Genomic DNA, 24869 nt, shown 5'->3' with positions numbered 1-24869 from the left:
CCTTCCGAGCTCTGCCATGCGACCAAACAGTCGTTTACCCCCACATATGAGGTATCAGCGTACTCATGACAAATTGCACAACAACTTTTTTAGTCCAATTTCTTCTCTTACCCTTGGGAAAAAAAAAATGGGGGCTAAAAGATCATTTTTGTGAAAAAATATGATTTTTTATTTTTACGGCTCTGCATTATAAACTTCTGTGAAGCACTTGTTGGGTCAAAGTGCTCACCACACATCTAGATAAGTTCCTTAAGGGGTCTACTTTCCAAAATGGTGTCACTTGTGGGGGGTTTCAATGTTTAGGCACATCAGAGGCTCTCCAAACGCAACATGGTGTCCCATCTAAATTCCAGTCAATTTTGCATTGAAAAGTAAAATGGCGCTCCTTCCCTTCTGAGCTCTGCCATGCGCCCAAACAGAGCTTTAGACCCACCTATGGGGTATCAGCGTACTCAGGACAAATTGTACAACAATTTTTGGGGTCCAATTTCTTCTCTTACCCTTGGGAAAATAAAAATTGAGGGTGAAAAGATCATTTTTGTGAAAAAATATGATTTTTTATTTTTACGGCTCTGCATTATAAACGCCTGTGAAGCACTTGGTGGGTCAAAGTGCTCACCACATATCTAGATAAGTTCCTTAGGGGGTCTACTTTCCAAAATGGTGTCACTTGTGGGGGGGTTTCAATGTTTAGGCACATCAGGGGCTCTCCAAACGCAACATGGCGTCCCATCTCAATTCCAGTCAATTTTGCATTGAAAAGTAAAATGGCACTCCTTTCCTTCCGAGCTCTGCCATGCGCCCAAACAGTGGTTTACCCCCACATATGGGGTATCGGCGTACTCAGGACAAATTGCACAACAACTTTCGCGGTCCATTTTCTCCTGTTATCCTTGGTAAAATAAAACAAATTGGAGCTGAAATAAATTTTGTGTGAAAAAAAAAGTTAAATGTTCATTTTTATTTAAACATTTCAAAAATTGCTGTAAAACACCTGAAGGGTTAATAAACTTCTTGAATATGGTTTTGAGCACCTTGAGTGGTGCAGTTTTTAGAATGGTGTCACACTTGGGTATTTTCTATCATATAGACCCCTCAAAATGACTTCAAATGAGATGTGGTTCCTAAAAAAAAATGGTGTAAAAATGAGAAATTTCTGGTCAACTTTTAACCCTTATAACTCCCTAACTAAAAAAATGTTGGTTCCAAAATTGTGCTGATGTAAAGTAGACATGTGGGAAATGTTACTTATTAAGTATTTTGCGTGACATATCTCTGTGATTTAAGGGCATAAAAATTAAAAGTTGGAAAATTGCAACATTTTCAAAATTTTCGCCAAATTTCCATTTTTTTCACAAATAAACGCAAGTTATATCGAAAATTTTTTACCACTTATCATGAAGTACAATATGTCACGAGAAAACAATGTCAGAATCGCTAAGATCTGTTGAAGCGTTCCAGAGTTATAACCTCATAAAGGGACAGTGGTCAGAATTGTAAAAATTGGCCCGTCATTAACGTGCAAACCACCCTCGGGGCTTAAGGGGTTAAATTTTCAGACCACAAACCTCTTTTCCATTCCAAAACCAAAATTTTTTGGGACAGTTTGTTAAAAGCCATTGCATCTTCACTGGTCTTACTGTTTCTGTGTAGTGGGTAAGATATTCAAATTTTATATGATTAATATTAATTTTTACAGCAAAATTTTTATCACTGCCAATAAAAATTCAATTTTGTTGTTATAGCTGAAGCAAATAATTGCTTCTTACACCCACTAAAAGGAAACACAAGTTTTCTTTAACTATTTTTTTTAATGAACCCTACTGTTAGACAAAGAAATACATTTAAAAAAAAAATCATCACAGGCTGACTAAAATGGCCTGTATGCTGTCTGGGCCCTGGACTCATGCTTTCAATTTCTTCTTCCTTGACCATACTGTCTGGGTCCTCATGCTTCCTTATTGCTAATTTTCTTTACAAATACCAATCCTGTTGCATCTAGCCAAAACAGGATAATTTTTGGACTACAGCTTGTCAAGTGTAAGAAAATCTTTACTGAGAGCTGGCAGAGCAGGGAAAATATGTAGACAAGATAATAAAAATATTATCAAGCTGAGATTGAAGTTTATTCAGAGATTCGTAGCAGAACAGTTTCATGGAAAGTCAGTGAGACAAAGCATGCAGGCACGAACAGGAGTCCAGAAAGACAAAGTAATGCTGGGATATCTGGCGATGGTCTGGCCATAGCCTGGCGATGGTCTGGCTTGGCAGCAGACTGGCGATGTTGTGGCCCCGAACAACAGTAACAGGGGCTTTTTATACATAATAAAGACAAAGCGACAAAGAAAGCACATTGCAGCAAAAGGGCATATACGTGATAACATCATACTGCGGGGAAAAACATATATTCAAGGACAAAGCATGCAATGGATAAGTGTAATGACTTTGAGGCTCTTTTCCCCAGACTCCATTCGAACTCGTAAATCTCCATGTTCCTCTTAGCTACTGTCATTAATCACATCACAAGTCTATTTTCCAATACCACTACAACAAATGCACTTATTTATTACCATATTTTTCCATTTTTCTATTATCTCATTGCCCTGTAGCTGATCCAATTAAACTGTGTGTATGTCCACTATACCTGCTAATAGCTATGATCTCCGTTTATGCCTCCAATCTGACTAGGGCTTTCATAAGTACATCTTATTAGCTTTGTAGAAGCAGAATTAGTTGGTTTCTAACTTTGCACAAGATGGCTGCTAGAGCCAACATGGCTATTCAGTATATTATGGCTGACCATTCTCTTACATCAAGAAGCCATGGCTTTTTCTATATACCACCCTAGATATATAAACACTGGAATGGCAGGCATTACACACCAAGATTTTTTTTAAACTATTTTATAAAGCATAACATGTCTAACCTTGATTTTTTTTTTTTTAAACAAGCTGTTTGTTACTATCAGCTAAGATTATTTTACCCATTACTTTACCTATAGCCATATGTGTTGAGATCATTTTGACATTATGAAGCCTGTTTTTGCATTAAACAGCTTGAAACGGGTTGAATGCAGTCCTAAGATACCACAAAATGTCACATACATCTTTTCAAGGCAGTTGGACGATTAGCAGTAGCTTTGATTCACAGTGAATCAATTCGAAGCAAACAAAATAAAATTGTTGAAGCTTACAAATTTAAATGTCAAAATATTTGCTCATCTTTATAACAAGATGCCCAGATCTCTGCCAAACTTTTGCTCTTCTTAACTGCACTCTTTTCTATACAAGCCATACTCCTCCTTATAACCACAACCCTTTTCCAATTGAGCCTCAATCATTTTAAAGACATAACAAGCGGTTCTAAAACAACAATTACTCCTAAAATGTAGCCACATTTGGCAGATTTGCTGTCCATCTCGAGGTGCACAGACTCCCTCAGTCTTTGGAACTGCAACTTTATTTGTTTCTATTTTTTTGGGGGGGTTGGTCTAATTTCACTCTTCATTTTTTGTGTGTAAATTTAGAAGTGTTTAGTCTTTTCTTTCAATATTCGTGAAATATGTTCAAAATTTCTAAAGTCCTGCAAATCGCCTTACTTCAAAAAGACGAATGAAAGCCTTTATCGACGATAACACTGTACAATATCTTCTGGAGCGATATGTTCAACTTGTGGACTCCCATGTACTATACAACTGGTCCCTGTCGCAGGTCTGCTCTGTCTGTCATATTTCAAGCTTCAGAACTTCCACTGCTGTCTCATTGCTGAAGCCATGCTGTTGTTTGTTTGATGTGCCTCTTGCCAATATTTGTTTGAGATGATGATTAACTACATGTGCTCAGTCAACCCCACATATATACCTGTTATACAGATACATCCACACACTATACAGCATAATCAAGAATATCCGTAGTGTTCTCACACTCCCACCAAGGTAAGTACCACCATACAGCAAATATAAAGATACATATTGAAATAGGTTTAATAAAAAGGACTTAGAAAAATAAGAATTACACTTTGTTGACTGGTGTCATATGTAGTTTCTTCATTATAGACCTTCACCGTGAGATTCATTAATATAGAGATGAAAATTTGTAATTTCAGAGTCAGTTAATCTTATTTTTTGGGGTCCATTTACGGTAATAGCCTGTGTGAAAACAAGTGTAGAAAATAAATTGTATATGACAACCAAATCATAGAACGCCTAGTTAAAATAAATACTAAATCCGGAAGTGGTGAACATTTCACAATGTACTTTTCGAAACTTGCAACTTTGAACTGGACAAGATTACATAATAATGTCACTTTAGATCAGGAGTGGGCAATATCTTTCCCGAGGGGCCATACGAGAGACTATAACTGTTGTGTAAGGCTGAACCGATAGGCTGAAATTAATGCTGCTCAACATTAATATATTAATTATTATTATTTTATGTTAATATTAATTGAATCACTTAATATTGAACAGAGTAAACTATGATGACACCCCCATGTATACAGTATAAGCCCCCACACAGCACCCCTTATATACAGTACGACATTCCACAAAGCCACTACATACAATATGAGCCCTCACATAGCCCCTCTATATGCAGTATGATCTCCCACATAGCCCAATATACAGTATGAGCCCACACATAGTCATCTATGTACAGTATGAGAGCCCAACACAGCCCTCCATGTTCAGTATAAGCCCACACAGTTTCCCTATACAGTATTAGCCCTTACATAGCCCCCTATATACAGTATAAGCCTTCACATAGCTCCCTACATACAATATGAGCCCCCAATATACAGTATGAACCCCCACATAACCCCTTATGTACAGTGTGAGCCCCCAAATAGCTTCTCTATATACAATATAAGCCCTCACATAGCCTTCTAAATACAGTATGAGCCGTCACATAGCACACTGTATAAAGGCACATATCCCATGCACATATGAAAAAAAAACAAAAACACATACCCACCTCTTTCCCCTTCCCCCCGCCCACTGCTCCCATCTCCGGAGCACTGACTCTTCTCACAGCAGATGCGATGTAGTGATGTAATCGCTTATGCTGTTTGTCGCACACGCTGATTGGTGGAAGATGGAGGTGGTCCCCTCTCTTCCACCATTGTATTCACTGCTATCTGCATCCTGAGGATGAAGATAGCGGTGATATTGGGACGCAGCGGCAGACAGCACGTGAGCCACTGTTTTCAATCCTTTGGCTGTCTCCTGGCCAGACTGAAACAGTCAGTGGGCCAGTTGTCGCCCGTGGGCCGCACTTTGCCCTGGACTGCTTCAGATGATGCATGGGATGGATCTGAAACAAATATATGGCTGAAAAATAGTGTAATAATAGTTATGAGTGTTCAGTTTTATTACTTTTGTGCTGGGCTATCATCTTAAATTTGTCTGAGAATCATCAATTGACAATATTAAGAACAAATGTTACTTTAGTATTCCTTTGGTTAAGCGTATAAGGAAGAGAAATCCAACCACGATTTAAAGATAGACTTAAAGGTCACATATGATGTTGTTGCCTGAATATCGATAAGCGTTTCCTAAGATTTATCTGAATAAAACTGTATGTTCGGGTTTCTTTCACCCTTTCAGTTTATTACCCCAAGCAATGTATTTAGATACCCAGGCTAAGGCAATGTGGCTTGTTGGAGCTACCCTCGCCTCAAAGCTAAAGATGGTAAAACCTGTTGACACCATTTTACTTTCAGCCAAAATTGGGGTCTTAAAATGAAAAACAGGAAAAAAAAGAAAGTCGATATAAAACAGCACCCTATAGGAACCTCATTTCATTAATTGGCTATGAGTTAAATCACAAATCATGGGGTTGTGCTGTTATTAGTGGAGATGCGTAGTTGTGGACATCCTTGTTGATACTCAAGGTGAGGCAACAGGATTAGGGACTACAAAAAATATTTAATAAAAAGACCATAGATTTTCTTCTGCTGTAAAATTTATTGTAGAATTGAGGATAAAGTGTTTTTAGTTTTTATTTCATATGGAATAAGCCATGTCCACACTTGTATTTTCACATGCCTTTTGTCAATTTCGTTTTCAGGACCAGACAAAAATTAATGTTAAAAATGGGTTAGTTGCATAACTGATCAAAGCGGAAGCAGAGCGACCCCATCGATTATTATAGGGTCTAACTGGGTTCCTTTATTTGTCAGTTTTTAAAACAAAGAAAAAGTTCTGCATTATTACGTTCTACAAATGGACATTTAAAGGAACCCGGACACATGCCATAATAATCAATGGGGGTCTCCCTAATGCCGTTTGCATCAGTTATACAACAAATTTGTTTTTGACGTTAATCCCATCTGACTGTGCTTAAAAATAATTCTAGTGGAATGTCAAAAAGAAGTGTGAATATAGCCATAATGTATGAATTTGGAGGAACACAATTTACAGTGAAAACTCAGTTTCCCTTTCATATGACCTTTATAATATTTATAATATTACTTTTCTAATAAGTCACAGACCTGGATTCAACTAAATTCTCTTCATCGCTTTTGGCTACACCAATGATGCTTACACTATGAAAATATTGTATCTAACACAAAATGTTTTATAGACGGAAATATTCACATGATCATATTTAATTAAAAAAAAACTGAAGGAAAACAGTGCTCATGTGGTATATTGTTTTCAACAGTCTGAACACATCAACATGACACCTCTGCTGCATGTTACACTGTTTCTGCTGTCTACCTCATCGTGTCAATCAGGTAAGTAGTGCGTATTTATGTATTTTTGTAATATTTCTGTTTATTTACTTTATTTTCTGGGCAAAAGAAAACGACCTTTAACTCATTGTTTCATTATTTAAAGAGTATCCATTGTTTTAATTGATTATGAATGAATAGTACACGTGAAAATAAAAAACTTTGTAAGGCTTATTCACGCATCCGTATAAAACAGATACATAAAAAACTGGTACAGATGTCATCAGTGTTTTCCATCAGTGTGTTATCTGTGTGCCTGTTTTTATCATCAGAGTGTCATCAGTGTTTTCCTGGAAAGGATGAATAAAGAAATAAATTACAAAGCTTTTTTTTATACTTTGCAATATTAAACACAATGGCCCTTCACCTTCTTGATCAGGCCAATTTTTTCAATTCTGACTACTGTTACTTCATGGGGTAATAACTCTGGAACACTTCAACGGATCCCGGTGATTCTGAGAATGTTTCTTGGTGACATGTTGTACTTTATGTTAGTGGTATATTTTGGTCTATATGATTTGTGTTTATTTATGAAAATATCAAAAATTTGACAAAAGAATTTGAAAATTTAACAATTTTCAAAGTTTGAATTTGTATGCCCTTAAATCATATCAAATAGGTATAACAAAATAATTGATAAATAACATTTGTCTACTTTACATCAGCATAATTTTTAAACACAATTTTTCTGTTAAGAAGGTAGAAAGCTTTAACCCCTTTACCCCCAAGGGTGGTTTGCATGTTAATGACCGGGCCAATTTTTACAATTCTGACCACTGTCCCTTTATGAGGTTATAACTCTGGAACGCTTCAACCTGCTGGTTACTGCAGTGCGCAGGCTCCGGGAAAGGTCAGAGAGGCCCGGCGCCTGCGCACTGTAGTACTTTGCTCTGCCCTTAACAGGGCAGACAAAGTACACCTGCGCCAGAGCCGCAGCGTGAAGACCACAAGAGGACGTCATCTGATGAAGATGGGAGGCGCCAGACCGGACCGCGACACCCATCGGACCAGACCGGGACCGGGACCGCCCCTGGGTGAGTATAATCTAACCTTTTTCTTATCTTTTAGGATACATCGGGGCTTATCTACAGCATTCCAGAATGCTGTAGATAAGCCCCTGATGCTGGTGGGCTTAGCTCACCCTCGATTTTGGGGGTGACAGGTTCCCATTAAGACTTACTGCAGGGGTCGTGACATTATAACTGACCTTACCTTTTCCCCCCTCTGGTTGGGTGGGGGGGTCCCTGGGAAATATGGATCCCTTATGCGCACTTTCAGATCAAGTAAGTGATCTCACCCATTTAATGCAGAAGCTACATATGGAATAGCGTGCCCTGACTCAATCACATCAACTAGTGCAAAGAGATGTGGCGGATGCACTACAGGGCTCCGTACCATTAGGGGCTCGGGTTGAGGGTCCCACTGATGTGTCTTTGGTGGCCCCTGAACCACCGGTAAAGTTGCCTGATAATTTTTCTGGGGACAAAAAATGATTTCGTTTTTTTTTTAGAGGGGTGCAAGTTGTTTTTTGAGTTACGTCCCCGTGCATCTGGGAATGAAAGTCAGAGAGTGGGGATTGTTATGTCCTTGTTACGCGTGGCTCCACAAGCTTGGGTGTTTTCCTTCTCTCCTATCGCACCAGAACGTAAATCCATGGATTCCTTCTTTGAGGCCCTCGGGCATATTTATGACAAGCCTGATAGAGTGCGTCTGGCTGAGGACATGGTGATGAGTGTGACACCGGAGAAGCATTCAGCAGAATGGTTTTGTTCGGCGTTTAGATGCTGGGCTGTTGAGTTTGCATGGAATGACGCCACCTTGAGAGGGCTGTTCCACAGGGGTCTGTCCAACCATCTACAGGACGCTCTGGCGCTTCATTCTCCCCCTGATACCTTGGAGGATGCCATGACTCAGGCGGTTCAAATGAACCGAAGGCTCCGTGCTAGAGGAATGATGCAACAGGAGGCACCTCTATACTCCAGCCTGAGGGACACTGCATTCACTTCTGAATTCATGGGGGTTGGTGCAATCTCATTGGAGGAGAGGGAGAGAAGATATCGCAGAGACAGCCAATTTTGCTTTTCCTGTGGAGCCTCTGGACATTGGAAAAGAAACTGTCCTTCCACTTCCCCCTCTGTGAAGACTTCGGTGAAACAACTAAGTCTGGGAAACTATCGAGGAGGTTGCCCAGACTCTCAGGTACTTTTGTCCTTGCTTTCTAAAATCCTTCTTCAGGTAGAGTTGGATCTTTCTGGTTGTCCCGTGGTGATTACCGCTTTCGTTGACTCTGGTTCTAGCATTAATCTGATTGACTCTCGCGTGGTGACTCTTAATAAGATAGGGACAGTCAGGCACGGGACTCCAGTCAAGGTGCTGGCTATTGACTCCTCTCACCAAAGATGGAATTTGTTTCATATCTGAGTTTTTTTTCACTGAGGGTGGGTCCTGCTCACGTTGAGAGATTAAACTGTTTTAGATAATTTGCCGACAGGTCTGGTGTTAGGCATTCCTTGGCTTCAATGTCACAACCCTATTATTGATTGGGTTTCTGGAGAAATAACTCAGTGGGAATGTAAGGCTAACAGCCAGTGTTGTAATGTTGTATCTACTACCACTTCTGTGAAATCTGTTTCTGTGTCATCTGTCGGTTTGGAGGTTATTCCGGAATACCTGAAAGACTTTGAAGACGTGTTTTCCGAAAGCGAGGCAGAGGCACTTCCACCACATAGACATTTTGATTGTGCCATTGATTAAATCCCAGGAGCCAAATTACCCAAGGCTTGTCTGTTTAATTTGTCCGGGCCTGAGTGCCAAGCTATGAAGGAATATATTTCTGAAAGTCTGCGCAAGAGGCATATTTGCCCTTCTGTGTGACTTGTGGTGGCGGGTTTCTTTTTTGTTAAAAAGAAAGATGGTGGATTGCGGCCATGCCTCGACTTCCAGGAATTAAATAAAATTACTGTAAAGAACACATATCCTTCCCTCTCATTCTGGACCTGTGTAATCAACTTACTGGGGCCAAATGGTTCTCCAAGCTTGATCTACAGGGGGCCTATAATCTCATAAGGGTCCGGGAAGGGGATGAATGGAAAACTGCCTTCCTCACGACCGAGGGGCTGTTTGAAAACTTGGTCATGCCCTTCGGTCTCACTAACGCTCCTGCTATTTTCCAGAATTTCATCAATGTTATTTTCATTGATTTATTTGGGCGTTTTGTGGTGATTTATCTGGATGACATTTTAGTGTATTCTTCTGACAGCCAGTCTCACTTGCACCATCTGCATATGGTTCTTACAAGACTCAGGGAAAATCATTTGTATGCCAAATTGGAGAAATGTTCTTTTTTCGTTCAAGAATTGTCCTTTTTGGGTTTGACTGTGTCTGGTGAAGGATTCCGTGTGGATCCTGGGAAGGTTCAGGCCATTACAGACTGGGTGCAACCTCGTGATTTGAAGGGGTTGCAATGATTTTTGGGCTTTGAAAATTATTACAGAAAGTTTATTAAGGGTTTTTCGCAGGTGGTTAAGCCTTTGACCGACCTCACAATCAAGGGGGCTGATGTAAGGAACAAAAAATTATTTTATGGCTTTGAAAAAATGTTTTTCTTCCACTCCTGTGTTGGTTCAGCCAGATCCATCAAAACCTTTTATCGTGGAAGTTGACATGTCTGAAGTGGGGGTGGGGGCAGTTTTGTCTCAGGGTCCTTATACCCTTGCTAATCTTAAACCTTGTGCCTTCTTTTCTAGAAAATTCTCTTCCGCAGAGAGAAATTATGATATGGGCAATAGGGAACTGTTGGCGATCAAAATGGGCTTCGAAGAATGGAGGTATTTTTTGGAAGGGGCTGTTCACCCTATTACTGTAATCACGGATCACAAAAATTTAGCCTGTATCGAGTCTGCCAAGAGCTTGACCCCCAGACAGGCTCAATGAGAGCTTTTTTTTCCCGTTTCCATTTTACTATTACCTTTCGTCTGGGATCCAAAAATGTTAAGGCTGATGCCTTGTCCCGAAGTTTTGATCCCATGTCTCCTCCCAAACCTCCATCCTCCATTCTTCAGCCAGGGGTAGCTGTGGCTGAAACCTCATCCGAATTAAAGAGAGAGGTTTTGGAGGGACAGGTGCTGGCCCCCAGGGGTAAACCCTCAGGTAAACTGATTGTACCGGAACATCTCCATCTCAGACTTCTTCGGGAGTTTCATGATTCTGCATTGAGTGTCAATCCTGGGGTTTCGGCCTCCCGGGGGGCTATTGCTAGGAGTTTCTGGTGGCCCTCTATGATAACAGATATTACAAAATTTGTGTCTGCATGTGGGGTTTGCACCCTTTCTAAAAGTTCTCATTGCCGGCCGGCCAGGGAATTGGTGCCTTTACCAATTCCAGATAGACCATGGACACATTTGTCCATGGACTTGATCACAAACCTTCCTCTTTCTAGGGGCAACTCTGTGGTGTGGGTGATGGTGGATAGGTTCTCCAAATAGGCCCATTTTGTACCTCTGTCAGCTTTACCATCTGCTGAGACTTTGGCCCGCTTGTTTTTACAACCTGTTGCCCGGCTGCATGGCGTTCCGGTGAACATTGTGTTGGAAAGAGGTGTGCAATTTGTGGCCAGATTTTGGAGGGCGTTTTGCAAGAAGTTGGGAGTTACGTTATTATTTTCCTCTGCTTGTCATCCAGAGTCCAAAGGACAGACTAAATGCACGAATCAGTCCCTGGAGCAAATTCTAAGATGCTTAGCCTCTGCCAGACTGGTGTGAGGTATTACCCTTGGCGTAATTTGCGTTCAACAGTTGCGTGAGTCAGTCTACGGGAAAATCTCCCTTTCTGGTCAACTCTGGGTTCAATCCGCATTTTGGGGAATTTTCTCGTATGGATTCAGGTTGGCCAGGGGCTGAGTGTATGGTTCAATGTTTGAGAACCCTTTGGAGAGAGGTTCATAGTAACATCTCCAAGGCCCAGGAAAGAAACAAACAGTTTGCAGATGGGAGGAGGTCCAGCATTCATTGTGGGGGATAAGGTGTGGTTGTCTACTCGCAATATCAAACTCAAGGTACCCTTGATGAAGCTGGGACCTAAGTTTATTGGGCCTTACAAAGTGGTGGAAGGGTCAATCCTGTGGCCTACAGGTTACAGTTGCCCACCTCCTTCAAAATATCTGATGTCTTTCATAGGTCTCTCTTAAAACTGGCCTGGGCAGTCGAGGAAGATTCCTCGTCCGTTACTCCACCAGTGTTGGTGGAGGGGCAGCTGGAGTATGACGTGGGCCACACTATTGATTCATGGGTGATGTGCCGGAACCTCCAGTATTTAATACATTGGAAGGGATATGCTATGGAAGATCGGTTGTGGGTTCCGGCCAGTTCGGTAGACTGGTCCGGGCTTTCCATGCCAGGCATCTAGAGAAGCCTGGGGGTCCGGTGGCTGTTGGAAGGGGGGTACTGTCATGGTTATGGTGTGGGTTCTCTCCCGGTCCTCATGGGGTTAATTGTTTTTGGCCTCCTTTTGGATCTGGGAGGGACATATATACACACACCAGGCTTAGGTTCCTTGTTAGTTACATGTTCATTCTGTCTGTTTGTCTGACCCCCTGGTGTGTTTGCGTACTGCTTGCCTGTTTTGCCTTGTTGTGCTTTGACTCAGTCCGTTTTCTGGTATTGCGCTTAGTTTTCTAATTCAGTATTATCATCCCGTCTGGTTCTGACCTTCTGGCTTTAGTTCCCCCACTCTGCACCTGTCTATCCCACTTGTACTTGTGGGGTAGCATGGTGGCTCAGTGGATAGCACTGCAGCCTTGCAGCGCTGGGGTCCTGGATAACATCCAGGGGTCCTTGGACAACATCTGCAAAGAGTTTGTATGTTCTCGTGTTTCCGTGGGTTTCCTCTGGGCACTCTGGTTTCCTCCCACATTCCAAAGACATACTGATAGGGAATTTAGATTGTGAGCCCCATCGGGGACAGTGATGATAACGTGTGCAAACTGTAAAGCGCTGCGGAATATGTTAGCGCTATATAAAAATAAATATTATTATTATTATTACTTCACTGTTATCTTTGGCATTCTGACCTCGTCTTTGTGTTTGACTTCGCCCCCGTCTCATCCTGCAGTATCTCTCTGACTTCCTGGTTTGACCTCGGCTCATTCACTGCGCTCCAGCCTCGCCGGTCTCCTCTGTCACCCGGCGGTAGTCTCTGCCTTCAGCTACTCTCTTGGGAGTCACATGTTGCAGGTCCTGCGCTCGGCTCACCGCAGCTCTCCTCACCCCTTCTGAGACTCAGGTGACCTGTATTCGACCCTCTGCTTAAGACCTACTGCAGGGGTCGTGACACAGTGCTGTAAATAAATAATAAAAAAAAAACGGCGTGGGTTTCCTTGTATTTTTTTTAACCAGCCAGGCAAAACTCACAGCTGGGGCTGCAACCCTCAGCTGTCAGCTTCAGAAAGGCTAGTTATCAAGAATAGAGGGGTTTCCATGCAGTATTTTTTAATTATTTAAATACATAATTTAAAAAAAACATCGTGGGTCCCCCCATTTTTGACAATTAGCCTTGCTAAAGCAGACAGCTGGGAGCTGGTATTCTCAGACTGGTAAGGGGCCATGGATATTGGCCCCCAGCCTAAAAATAGCAGCCCGCAGCTGACCAGAAAAAGCACATCTATTAGATGCGCCAATTCTGGCGCTTTGCCCAGCTCTTCCCACTTGCCCTGTAGTGGTGGCAAGCTGGGTGATAGTTGGGTAGGGTTGATGTCACCTTTGTATTGTCCGGTGACATCAAGCCCCAAGGTTAGTAATCGAGAGGCGTCAACAAGACGCCCCCGCCCCCATTACTAACCCCATAGTCACACTGTATGAAAACACAGACACCAAGAATAAAGTCCTTTAATTGAAAAAATGACAGACTCCTTTAATAATCTCAATTAAACCATACTTATGACCTTGCCTAATTCCTCCGAAGCCCTCATTCTCCTGTAATAAACCAAAATTAAAAATCAGCAATATCCCTCACCTGTCAGTCATTCTGTCCCATACCGTAATCCATGTCTGGGGGAAAAACAGTTTTCCACCTGGATGGTGCCAAAAGGCGACTGTCCAGGCTGAGAACCACTGGTGACTGAACTGCTGCGAGCGCAGCCTCAGTGACTGGAGGTGACATCATCGAGGCTCCGTTCCCAGCCGGGCTGAACTGCGGTGACTTCAGTGACATCCCCGCTAGCACCATGAACTCTCAAGTATCTCTAAGTATGGTTTAATTGAAATTATTAAAGGAGTCTGTCATTTTTTCAATTAAAGGACTTTATTCTTGGTGTCTGTTTTCATACAGTGTGACTATGGGGTTGGTAATGGGGGCGTCTTATTGATGCCTCTCCATTACTAACCTTGGGTCTTGATGCCACCGGACAATGCAAAGGTGACATCATCCCCCCAACTATCACCCCACATGCCACCACTACAGGGCAAGTGGGAAGAGGCAAAGTGCCAGAATTGGTGTATCTAATAGATGTGCCTTTACTGGGCGGCTGCAGGCTGCTATTTTTAGGCTGGGGTCCAATATCCATGGCCCCTTACCAGCCTGAGAATACCAGCCCCAGCAGTCTGCTTTAGCAAGGCTGGTGGTCAAAAATGGGGGGACCCCACGCCGTTTTTTTAATTATTTATTTAAATAATTAAAAAATACGGCATGTGGACCCCTCTATTCTTGATAATTAGCCTTGCTGAAGCTGACAGCTGAAGTTTGCAGCCCCCAGTGGTGAGTTCTGCCTGGCTGGTTAACAAAAATACAGGGGAACCCATGCCGTTTTTTTTTTTAGATTATTCATTTACAGTGCAGGAGCGACTGATGAATACTCCCATCCGCTGCTCCTGCTCTCGCTGTTATTAGCGGCAGCAGGTGTCGGATGATGGGAGCAGTTGCCCCATCAGGTGACACCAGTGACCGGAGGTAAACTTTATACCTCTGATCACAGCTGAGCGCTCAAGCTGTCTTTTGACAACGTGGGAACTGTGGCTCTCTGACTGGTGGGGATGATTTCACAGCCAATCAAAAGCGGTCCGTGCTGTCATGCCATGACAGCGCGACAAACACCCGGTGTTCAGGCAGCTGAACCCGAACAGTAACACGTACTTCCTGGTGAAGTCTGTGTTCGGTGTCCATGCTCGAACAGTAGGTGTTCGATATGGATGCCGAACTTTACTGTTCGGGTTTGCCCTACTCTAGACGCCACATGTTCCTCACAAAAGTTTATACCATTGGGCGGTGAAGAAAGAATAATTACATTTTTACCACTAAAATGTTGTTTTAGCCCCAAGATATTAATTTTTATAAGGGCTAATAGGAAAAAAATGGACCAGACAGTTTGTTGTACAATTTCTCCTGAGTATGCCAATACCCTACATGTAATCGGGAAATAGTTTTCAGGCACAGTGGAAAGCTCAAAAGAGAAACACCATATTGTAGTTCAGATTTTCTGGAATGGTTTGAGGGTGCCATGTCACGTTTTCAGAGCCCCTGAGATTCCAAAACAGCAGAACACCTACATAAGGGACCCCATTTTTCAAACTACACCCCCAATGAACTCATCTAGGGGTGCATTGAGCATGGTGACACCACATGTTCCTCACATAATTTTACACAATTGGGCTGTGAAGAAAGAATAATTAAATTTTTACCACTTAAGTGTTGTTTTAGCCCCAATTTTCTTATTTTTATAAGGGCTAAGAGTAAAAAATAGAATTCATAGCTTATTGTGCAATTTTTCCTGAGTGCGCCAATACCCAACATGTAATTGGGAACTTGTTTTGAGGCACAGTGGAAGGGAAGGCGCGCCATATTATAATGCAGATGTTGCTGTTATGGTTTGCTTGTGCCATGACCCACTGGAAGAGCCAGAACAGCAAAATCCCTGTCACATTTCTGTTGTCTGATTACCCGAGACCAGGCATCTCCTACCCTGTCCCTATTGCTATGGGCGCCCTAGCTATCCGTGCGCACCAGGATACTTCTGATGGAGGAGATGCTGGTGTCTCGTACCTTGCTGTACACCTGAAACAGCCCTTATCTGTCCCCTCATCCTCCCTGGGAAGTGGGGGAGAATAGTGTATTTAAATACACAAACCAGGCAAACAAGGAAGTGCGTAAAGGGATAAATGAAAATAGCAATCATACAAAAAAAACACTCACAGACTACAGAGGGAGACACCAAGGAATTAGGAAGGTAAACAAAAATAGAAGAGGATGGGAGTCGAGATGAGCGAATATTTCAATATTTGGTTCAGATTACGATCTACGTATTTGCAATATTCGCTGAACATAGCCAAGCACCATTGGAGTCAATGGGAGTACAGATGAGCGAATAGGTTCGGAAACGATCGGCAAACATAAATTCGGCATGAATATGGCACGAATATGGCAAATTCGGATTCGGCAATCGTTTTCTGATCATAATCGCTCATCTCTAAATGGGACTATGCACGCAACCAAAACTTAAAGCAACAGTCCCAGAACAACTTTCCTTTACAGCACCTTTACCGCACACCAAATCCTCAACTCTTTCACCAGGCAGTAAAAGAATTAACATTGGTAATCCTGATTGCCATAGTAGAGACTATATGGGAGAGGGGAGTGGCTGATGCTGCACAGCTGAGAATAAGGACACAACATATTTTTTGAGCAAAGACTGGTGAAACACATTATGAATCCTAAAAGTAGGTGGCAAAGCAAAGCAAGATGCTACAAGATTGATGACAGCCACAATCCTGTAAGTACCTGGGACCTATCTTCCAAGAGGGAACCTAAGATAATGTTCCTTGAGGAAACCACACCAAGTCACATACAGGTCCGAATGTCTCCGATAAGCCACACTCATACATTTGGATCCCATTTCTGTAAATTATTAAGGACCTCTTGCCACACAAATGAAATAGATGATGAAAGTCATTACTCTTCAGATATTACTGAGGAACGATTCCTATTAAACCAGTTGAACTGAAGATGGAAATCGTAGGCCCCCGAAGAATGGAGACTTACCAGTAGAATCATGACAACAGTTATTTACCACAAATTCAGTAGAGGTAAATAAGTAACCCAATTCTTCTGATTCTCAGACACAAAACACCTAAAATAAGTCTTGAGATTCTGGTTAACGCGTTTAGTTTGCCCATTGGACTGTGGATGAAAAGCAGACGAAAACAACAGATGCATTCCCAACTGAGTGCAAAACGCTTTCCAAAACTTGGATATAAATTGCACCCCCCAAACAGAAACAATATTGGTAGGAATCTCATGTAATCTTATGATTTATTTGATGAAAATTTGCGCCAAGGTCTTGGCGTTGGTTAAGGCAGATGGCACAATAAAATGAGACATCTTGCTGAACCTGCTCACCACCACCAAAATAACTATATTACCTGTAGATATTGGTAAATCACTAATGAAATCTAATGATAAATGAGTCCAAGGTCTATTGGGAATCATCAATGGTTGGAGAGACTCAGACGGACGAGTATGAGAGGTCTTAGAATGTGCACACACACTATAGGCAGAGACATACTCCCGTACATTCTGATGCACCTCAAACCACGAAAGGAGATCTGTGGTGGATTTACTTCCAAGGTATTCGGCTAAGACCGAATCATGATGTTCACTTGTAACTTTAAGATGTAAATTCACAGGTATGAACAGTTTACCTAAAGGACAGGAAGCCTCTGCAACCTCTTTCTCAAGGTCAGAACTTATAGCAGCAATAACTACTCCTTTCTGTAATATAGGTACCAGTTCACAATTATCTCCACCCCCAGGAAAACAACAAAATGAGGCATCAGCCTTAACATTCTAATCCCCCGCCAATACGTCATGAAGAAGTTGAATCTGGTAAAAAATAAAGACTACATTGCCTGTCTACGTGTCAGAGTGTCAGACATTTAACAGATTCTAAATACAATAGATTTTTATGATCAGTGATTACCATGACCGGATGCACTGTCCTTTCCAGAAAATGACACCACTCTTCAAAAGCCCACTTCATTTCCAAGAGTTCCCTGTTACCGATGTCATAATTTTTCTCAGCAGATGATAGTTTCTTAGAAAAATATGCACATATGCACTATTTACTAGGGGATGCACCCTGCTACAATACAGCCCCCACTTCAGACGCATCCACTTCTACAATAAATGGCTGAGTGACGTCAGGCTGTATAAGGATTGACGCAGACATTGGGCATTTCCCAGCGTGGCTGTGTATCCAGGAAGCCTGGATTTGCTGTGCCTCTTTCCAGCATCTAATTTACATCTTTGATGCTGGTGTTGTTGTTGGCACGCCTTCCCTTTCACCGTTTTTTTGTCCATATGTAACTATTGCATTGTTGTGTATTTGATACTTTAATAAAATTACTTGTTTTTGATACCTCTTCTGCTTGGTTGCGAATTTTCTGCATACATCTGTCTTTCCACTCTGCAACCAAATCGCAACAAACCTCTCTGCTAGGTGATTAAAAATGTAATTAACAAAGTGTTGAAAAATGGCGTGAGTATTAGTCAACTCAAATGGCATTACGAGGTTCTCACAGTGTCCCACAGGGGTATTGAAGTCTGTCTTCCACTCATCCCCCTCCTTGATGCAAATGAGTTCTAGTTTATAAAACTAATTGGCTCCCATTATCTGACTAAAGATGTCCCAGATGAGAGGGAGAGGATATGGATCCCAGACCGTGATTCATTTGAGTTTGTGAAAGTTTAAACAAGGGTGAATCCCCCCATCTTTCTTCTTGTCAAAGTAAAACCCTGCAGCAATGGGAGATGAAGAAGGTCAAATATGCCCCTTTGCCAAACTTTTAGATTTACTGTCCTTCATGGCTTGCCGCTCTGGACGAGAGATGTTGTATAACTTGTCCCTTGGAAGCTTAGCCAAAGGAATAAGGTTAACAGCACAATCATAAGGACAATGTGGAGGGAGTTCCTGGCACCCCTGTTCTGAAAACACATGACCAAAGTAAGACAGGTTTTCAGGCAGAGATTGGGTACCCACCCTGGCTAACCGGGTGCCTAAGCAGTGTATTTTGTAATACTTTCTCCATTTAACAACCTCCTGAGTCTGCCAGTCTACTGCAGGGTTTGGTAGCATAAGCCAGAGTAATCCTAGAACCACAGGGGAGGGCAAGCCCTCTACCACATAACAGTCAATATGCATAGCTCCTACCTGTACATGCAACATCCAAACTACCTGAGTAAAATACCCCTGGTTTAAGGGTGCAGAATCAATAGCAATAATGGGTATAGGTTTAAATAATACTTATGGTTTGAAGCCCTCGGCCTGGACAAGCCTGGCATCAATTAAATTAAACCCTGCCCCACTGTTTGGAAAGGCAGAAATAATTACCTTATCTTTGCTGAGATGGATCTAGGCAGGTAGAAAAAATTAAGATCTACCAATGGAGTAAATAAGTACACCCGGATTGCCAACCTCCCAGCAACCCTTCCTCCTTAGCTTTTCGGCAGCTGTTTATGGGGTAATATCGAAGGCCATGTACCCACAAAATGACCTTTACCACCACAAAAAAAACACACTCCCCCTTTACGCCGAGCTACCATTGCACCCACAGAATGTGCCACCCCATCCAGCTGCAGGGATTCCATGGTAGACTCAGACCCAGGCTTCCTCGACTCCAGGTCCACCACAATTAGGAGTGCCTCATTATGTCTCTGACGAAGACGGCGGTCCACCTGGACGGCCAGAAACATGGCTGCCTCCAGAGAGACCGGAGTCCCATGCAGAGCAAGGACATCCTTCACCTTTACCGATAATCCTTGAATGAACTGGCTACGGAGTGCAGGGTCATTCCACTTAGTATCGGTAAACCACCTCTGAAACTTGGAGCAAAACATAGTGTTGACTCGGCCAGAGAGATGCGGTTGGCGTCATTGTATATGTGACCCATACCCTGAAAAAATTCCTCAACTGTCCGTAGCGACTGAGAGTCATCCAGAAGAGAAAAAGCCCAGGCTTGAGGGTCACCCTGAAGTAGTGAAATTACGATCCCTACCCCGTTGTTTCCCACAACCAGAGGAGTGAGGCCACAACTTAAAGTATAGTTTACAGGCTACCATGAAAGCAACAAACTTGTCACACCCCCAGAGAACCTGTCAGGCAAAGTGACCTTAGGCTTCACCAGGGATTGTTTGGGAGTTGCAGTTGGAGCGCCCCCATAGGGCAGTGGGGTACTCGGTACCGGGCCCTTCGGTTCTCAAGGGGGATGTCACGGTGGCTGACCCAGTCCGTGGCCCTAGGGACGTCCGTTGTAAAAGGGGGGAAAGGTCTTTAAAGGGATAGAGTTTATGTTCGTGATGCCACCTGTGGTATTCGGTCAGGGTGACAGACACTGCTTAGGAATCCGCTGGGGTGATGTTATGGCAGCTAGATGGTATACCTTCCCACAGGTGAAGTGTATCCCCAGGGCTTCCCAGAGTGTAGATGGTGGATGATGTGAGGCGCAGTGAAGAACGAGGACACAAGGTTGCAGTCTCTTTACCTTTTTACTGAAGGCTTCAGCATCCACAGTCCAGAGCACCAGATCACAGGGCAGGCAGAGTCCGACCGGTCTGAAGGCAAATCCAGAGTCCCCTTATCCAGGTGGAAATCAGTAGTCTTCCTCTAGCGCCTGGGTGTTGTAGTGCCTTACTGCTGAGCCTCTCATAAGGTCCTCACAACTGTTGTAGATGTTCTAGGTGTTATGTCTCTTTCTCTGTCCCCCTGATGGTAAGGATAGGACAAACCCGTATGACTGATGGCCTGAGGCTTTTTACAGGGACTCTAGCACGCCCCGGCCCCCAGAAGTTGCAACCGTGCCTCCTGGGTATAGGGCGGATCAGTAACTTGGAATTAGCTGTCCTGCCGGTCTCTGGAGCAAGGCATAGAGACTGTTGCTCCATCGGTGTTCCGGTTTCCGGATCCTGCGCCTCAGAAGGAGGCAGCCTTCGCTGGTCAGAACTCCTTCTGGTTTCCTCTCCTTTTGCTATGACTTCGTTTCTCACCCTCTACAATACAATTCGCTGTTCGTGTCTCTTTCTTAGGATGCTGCCACACGTCGGGCAGGCGCAGCTCTGTGGCCTTCTGTCTAGGCCTCTGACAGGATCCCACCCCTGTCAGGGACCCACTCTGTCAGCAGCTATTAGATGTTCCTCCTTCCCCTCTGTTTGCTGGACAGGAACTGACTAACTTCCTATCCAGGCCACCAGTTTTACCTAATTGTGGAGAGAGCCCTAATAAATAGGAGTATAGCTCCACCTGGTGGACTGGAGTGTGAAGTGTGTTGCATGGTTTGTGATACCTGGTAAAGAGATCTCCTTTATTGCCTTCAAACGTAACATCACTCCCCCTGGTGGGAGAAAGATTTTACTGCAACGACCAGGACCCTGGGGCGCTGCACAGTCCCCAAACCGGACATGTTCAGGTGCTGCAAAACAACAGAGCGGAAGCCTGCCATCTCTAGACTGAGCTGATGCAATTGCTGAGCCAAAGCAGTAGTAGAATCCATGAAGAATCAAAAAAATAGTATGGGCCAGTGTTACTGTCATGTTTCTGTTGTCTGATAACTTGAGACCAGTGGCTGCTACCCTGTTCATAACACTAGGGGTACCCTAGCTACCCCTGCTCCCCAAGTTACATCTGATGGTGAAGATACTGGGCCTAGTACCTTGCTGTACTCCTGCAATAGCCCTTATCTGTGCCCTCAGGGTATGTGCACACGTAGAAAGGAGCTCTGCGGATTTTTCCGCAGCGGATTTTAGAAATCCGCAGGTAAAAGGCACTGCACGTTTTAGCTGCGGATTTACTGTGGTTTTTATGCGGATTTTGTGTGGATTCCACCTGCGGTTTTACACCTGCGGATTCCTATTATGGAGCAGCTGTAAACCGCAGCGGAATCCGCTCAAAGAATTGACATGCTGCAGAATGTAACCCGCAGCGTTTCTGCGCATTTTTTTTCCGCTGCATGTGCACTGCGGATTGCGGTTTACATAGGTTTACATTGTACTGTAAACGCATGGAAAGCTGCTGCAGATCCGCAGCAAAATCCGTAACGTGTGCACATAGCCTTAGGGTACCGTCACACATTGAAATTTTCATCGCTGCGACGGCACGATCCGTGACGTCGCAGCGATCGTATGAATATCGCTCCAGCGTCGTAGACTGCGGTCACACGTTGCAATCACGGCGCTGGAGCGATGCCGAAGTCCCCGGGTAACCAGGGTAAACATCGGGTAACTAAGCGCAGGGCCGCGCTTAGTAACCCGATGTTTACCCTGGTTACCAGCGTAAACGTAAAAAAACAAACCGTACATACTCACCCGTCGGTGTCCTTCAGGTCTCTTGCCGTCTGCTTCCTGCTCTGAGTGCAGCCGTACAGTGAGAGCAGAGCGCAGCACCGCTGTGATCTGCTCTCACTTTCCGGCCGGCACTCAGAGCAGGAAGCAGACGGCAAGGGACCTGAAGGACACCGACGGGTGAGCATGTACGGTTTGTTTTTTTACGTTTACGCTTGTAACCAGGGTAAACATCGGGTTACTAAGCGCGGCCCTGCGCTTAGTTACCCGATGTTTACCCTGGTTACAAGCGAAGACATCGCTGGATCGCTGTCACACACAACGATCCAGCGATGTCAGCGGGTGATCAAGCGACGAAAGAAAGTTCCATACGATCTGCTACGACGTACGATTCTCAGCAGGATCCCTGATCGCTGCTGCGTGTCAGACACTGCGATATCGTAACGATATCGCTAGAACGTCACGAATCGTAACGTCGTAGCGATGGAAATTTCAATGTGTGACGGTACCCTTACACTCCCAGGGAAGTGGGGGAGAATAGTGCATGTAAACACACAAACCAGACAAACAACGAAGTGCGTGCAGGGATAAATGACCATATCAATCACACAAATAAACACTTAAAGACAACAGAGGGAGACACCAAAGGAATTAGGAAGGTATGCACAGGGCCAAAACTGAAATCAACAGTCCCAGAATAACTCTCCTTTAAATGCCTCTACTGCGCATGGACTCCTCCACTCCTTCACCAGGCAGTAATAAACTTAACACTGGCAATCCAGATTGCCAGAGCAGAGACTACATAGGAGAGGGGAGTGGCTGATGCTGCACAGCTGAAAACTTCCACTCTACAGAAACTCAAGGATTATTATTATTATTATTATTTATTGTTATAGCGCCATTTATTCCATGGCGCTTTACATGTGAGATGAGCAGTTTAACTCCTGCACTGCTGAAAGAAACCAGCACCATTTAATATGAGGGAGAAGTGCTTCTATTCAATGTCAGAGTAGTTGAACTCAGATGCTGCGGTCTTCTGGTTCCTCTCTGTTGTGGTAACCCCATGACAATCCCCCCATAACTGACCCCATTTTATAAGCTGCACCTCCAAATTAATTCATCTAATGGTGTAGTGATCATATTGACACCATTTTTATACAATTGGTCAGTGAAGAAAAGATCATTAAATGTTGTTTTATCCCCAGAATTTACATTTTCACTTGAGGAAATGGGTAAACATGGCACCAAAATTTGTCACACAATTTATGCTAAATGTGGCAATAACCCATATGTGGCTGTACAGCACTGCTTAGCCACACAGCGAGATTCAGGAGGGAAAGAGTGCTATTTGACTCCTGGAGAACAAATTTTCATAAAATAGTTTGCAGACTCTATTTCCAGAGCTTCTAAGTGACAGAAAACAGAATTCCCCCTCAATTGACCCCATTTTGGAAATTACACCCCTCTGGTAAAGTATCTACAGATGTAGTGACAATTTTGACTCCATGGGTGTTTTCTAGAAACAAACAGTAGTGAATGTTGCTGGGTGAAAATTGCAAATCTGCCATTTTAGTGCACAGTACATTGCAGTGCCCAGACATTGTAGTACCCATACATTGTGCCTAGCTTGTGCTTCTGGAGACAAGGTCCCTGTAAATTGTGCGGGCACTCAGAAATTCCAAATATGTGGATATTAAATAAGGTTTAGGTACACTTGGGCTCAGATGGGAGGGGGGAGGGGGGCATTTGTAAGAACAGAATTTGCTGGATTTCTTTTAGTTGGCAAGGAGCCATAGTACATTTCCAGAGTCTTTGTGCTACCAGTAACATGGAAGCCCCCTATATTTCCATTGACAGATGACAGACCTGAGTGCGGACTTGCTTTTTTGTGTGCATTGAGTTGAAACTGTTATTGGGAACATTTTACATAACATTTTGGATCACATTTATCCTGAGCTCTACGATGAGCACTTACATCGATTTTTCCATAGATATCTCTGAATGATGTAATTCAGATGAAACCCTTGAGAGATCCATTCACTATAAAGAGGCAGCAGAGTAACTCTGCACTCTGTCTGACCTTCTTTTCAGAGGTGCACGAAAACTGTGATAGGCAGCGCTTTTATGTACACTTAAAAAGATGAACACGACAGGATCACAGGGACTTTGTCTGCCTTATTATAGGGAATTTTGTTGGGGGTACCATCTAAATTACGTATTTCAGAGATTTATACGGAAACCCTGGTGTAAGCACCTTACTGCGATCTTTAAGAGGAAGAACAAATCACCAGCAGTTCAAAAATTTGTTCTATTTATTTTTATGCCTTTTCTCATGCAGGTTAAATGATTAGACAACGTTTTTCTTTGGGTTGGTGGGATTACAGTGATCCCAGATTTAGGCTATGTGCCCATGTTCCGGATTTTTAGCATTTTTGCGGCGGTCTTCTGCTGCGGAAATGCTTAAAAAACGCTTATATTAAGCATCCCATTATTTTAATGCATTCCGCAATTTTGGTGCCCATGCTGCTCTTTTTTCCGCAGCGGAAAAGCATTGTGGAAAAAAACACAGCATGTTCATTAATTTTGCGGAAAAACCACGGTTTTCCCGCTATAGAATAGTATTTGGACCATTGTAAAAAAATCTAAAAATCCGAAAAAAAAAGGCGCAAAAAATGCCACAAATACGGGGAAAAAACTCGATAAAAATGCAAAAAAAGAAAAAACCGCAAGCGGATTTCCTGCGAAGGGAGTCTGGATTTTATCAGGAAAATTTTGCATACTATCCGGACCGTGGGCACATAGCCTTATATAAGTGTTTATAT

At 43.1% G+C, this 24869-nt stretch overlaps 1 protein-coding gene across 1 annotated transcript in view; it reads left to right on the top strand.

Annotated features, from left to right (window-relative positions):
* Positions 1-3844: 3844 nt before the first annotated feature.
* Positions 3845-24869, top strand: part of LOC143808370 (coagulation factor X-like) — a 101094-nt gene continuing 80069 nt past the window's right edge. Inside the window, exons 1-2 of the mRNA XM_077290936.1 lie at positions 3845-3934; positions 6663-6735. Of these exons, the coding sequence (XP_077147051.1) occupies positions 6678-6735 (58 nt within the window). The 5' untranslated portion in view covers positions 3845-3934; positions 6663-6677. The remainder of the gene's footprint in view (positions 3935-6662; positions 6736-24869) is intronic.

Source organism: Ranitomeya variabilis, chromosome 2, assembly GCF_051348905.1.
Source record: "Ranitomeya variabilis isolate aRanVar5 chromosome 2, aRanVar5.hap1, whole genome shotgun sequence".
Taxonomy (NCBI): Eukaryota; Metazoa; Chordata; class Amphibia; order Anura; family Dendrobatidae; genus Ranitomeya; species Ranitomeya variabilis.
Note: the sequence above shows the minus strand (reverse complement) of the source record. Positions and strands in the feature narration are given on the sequence as shown.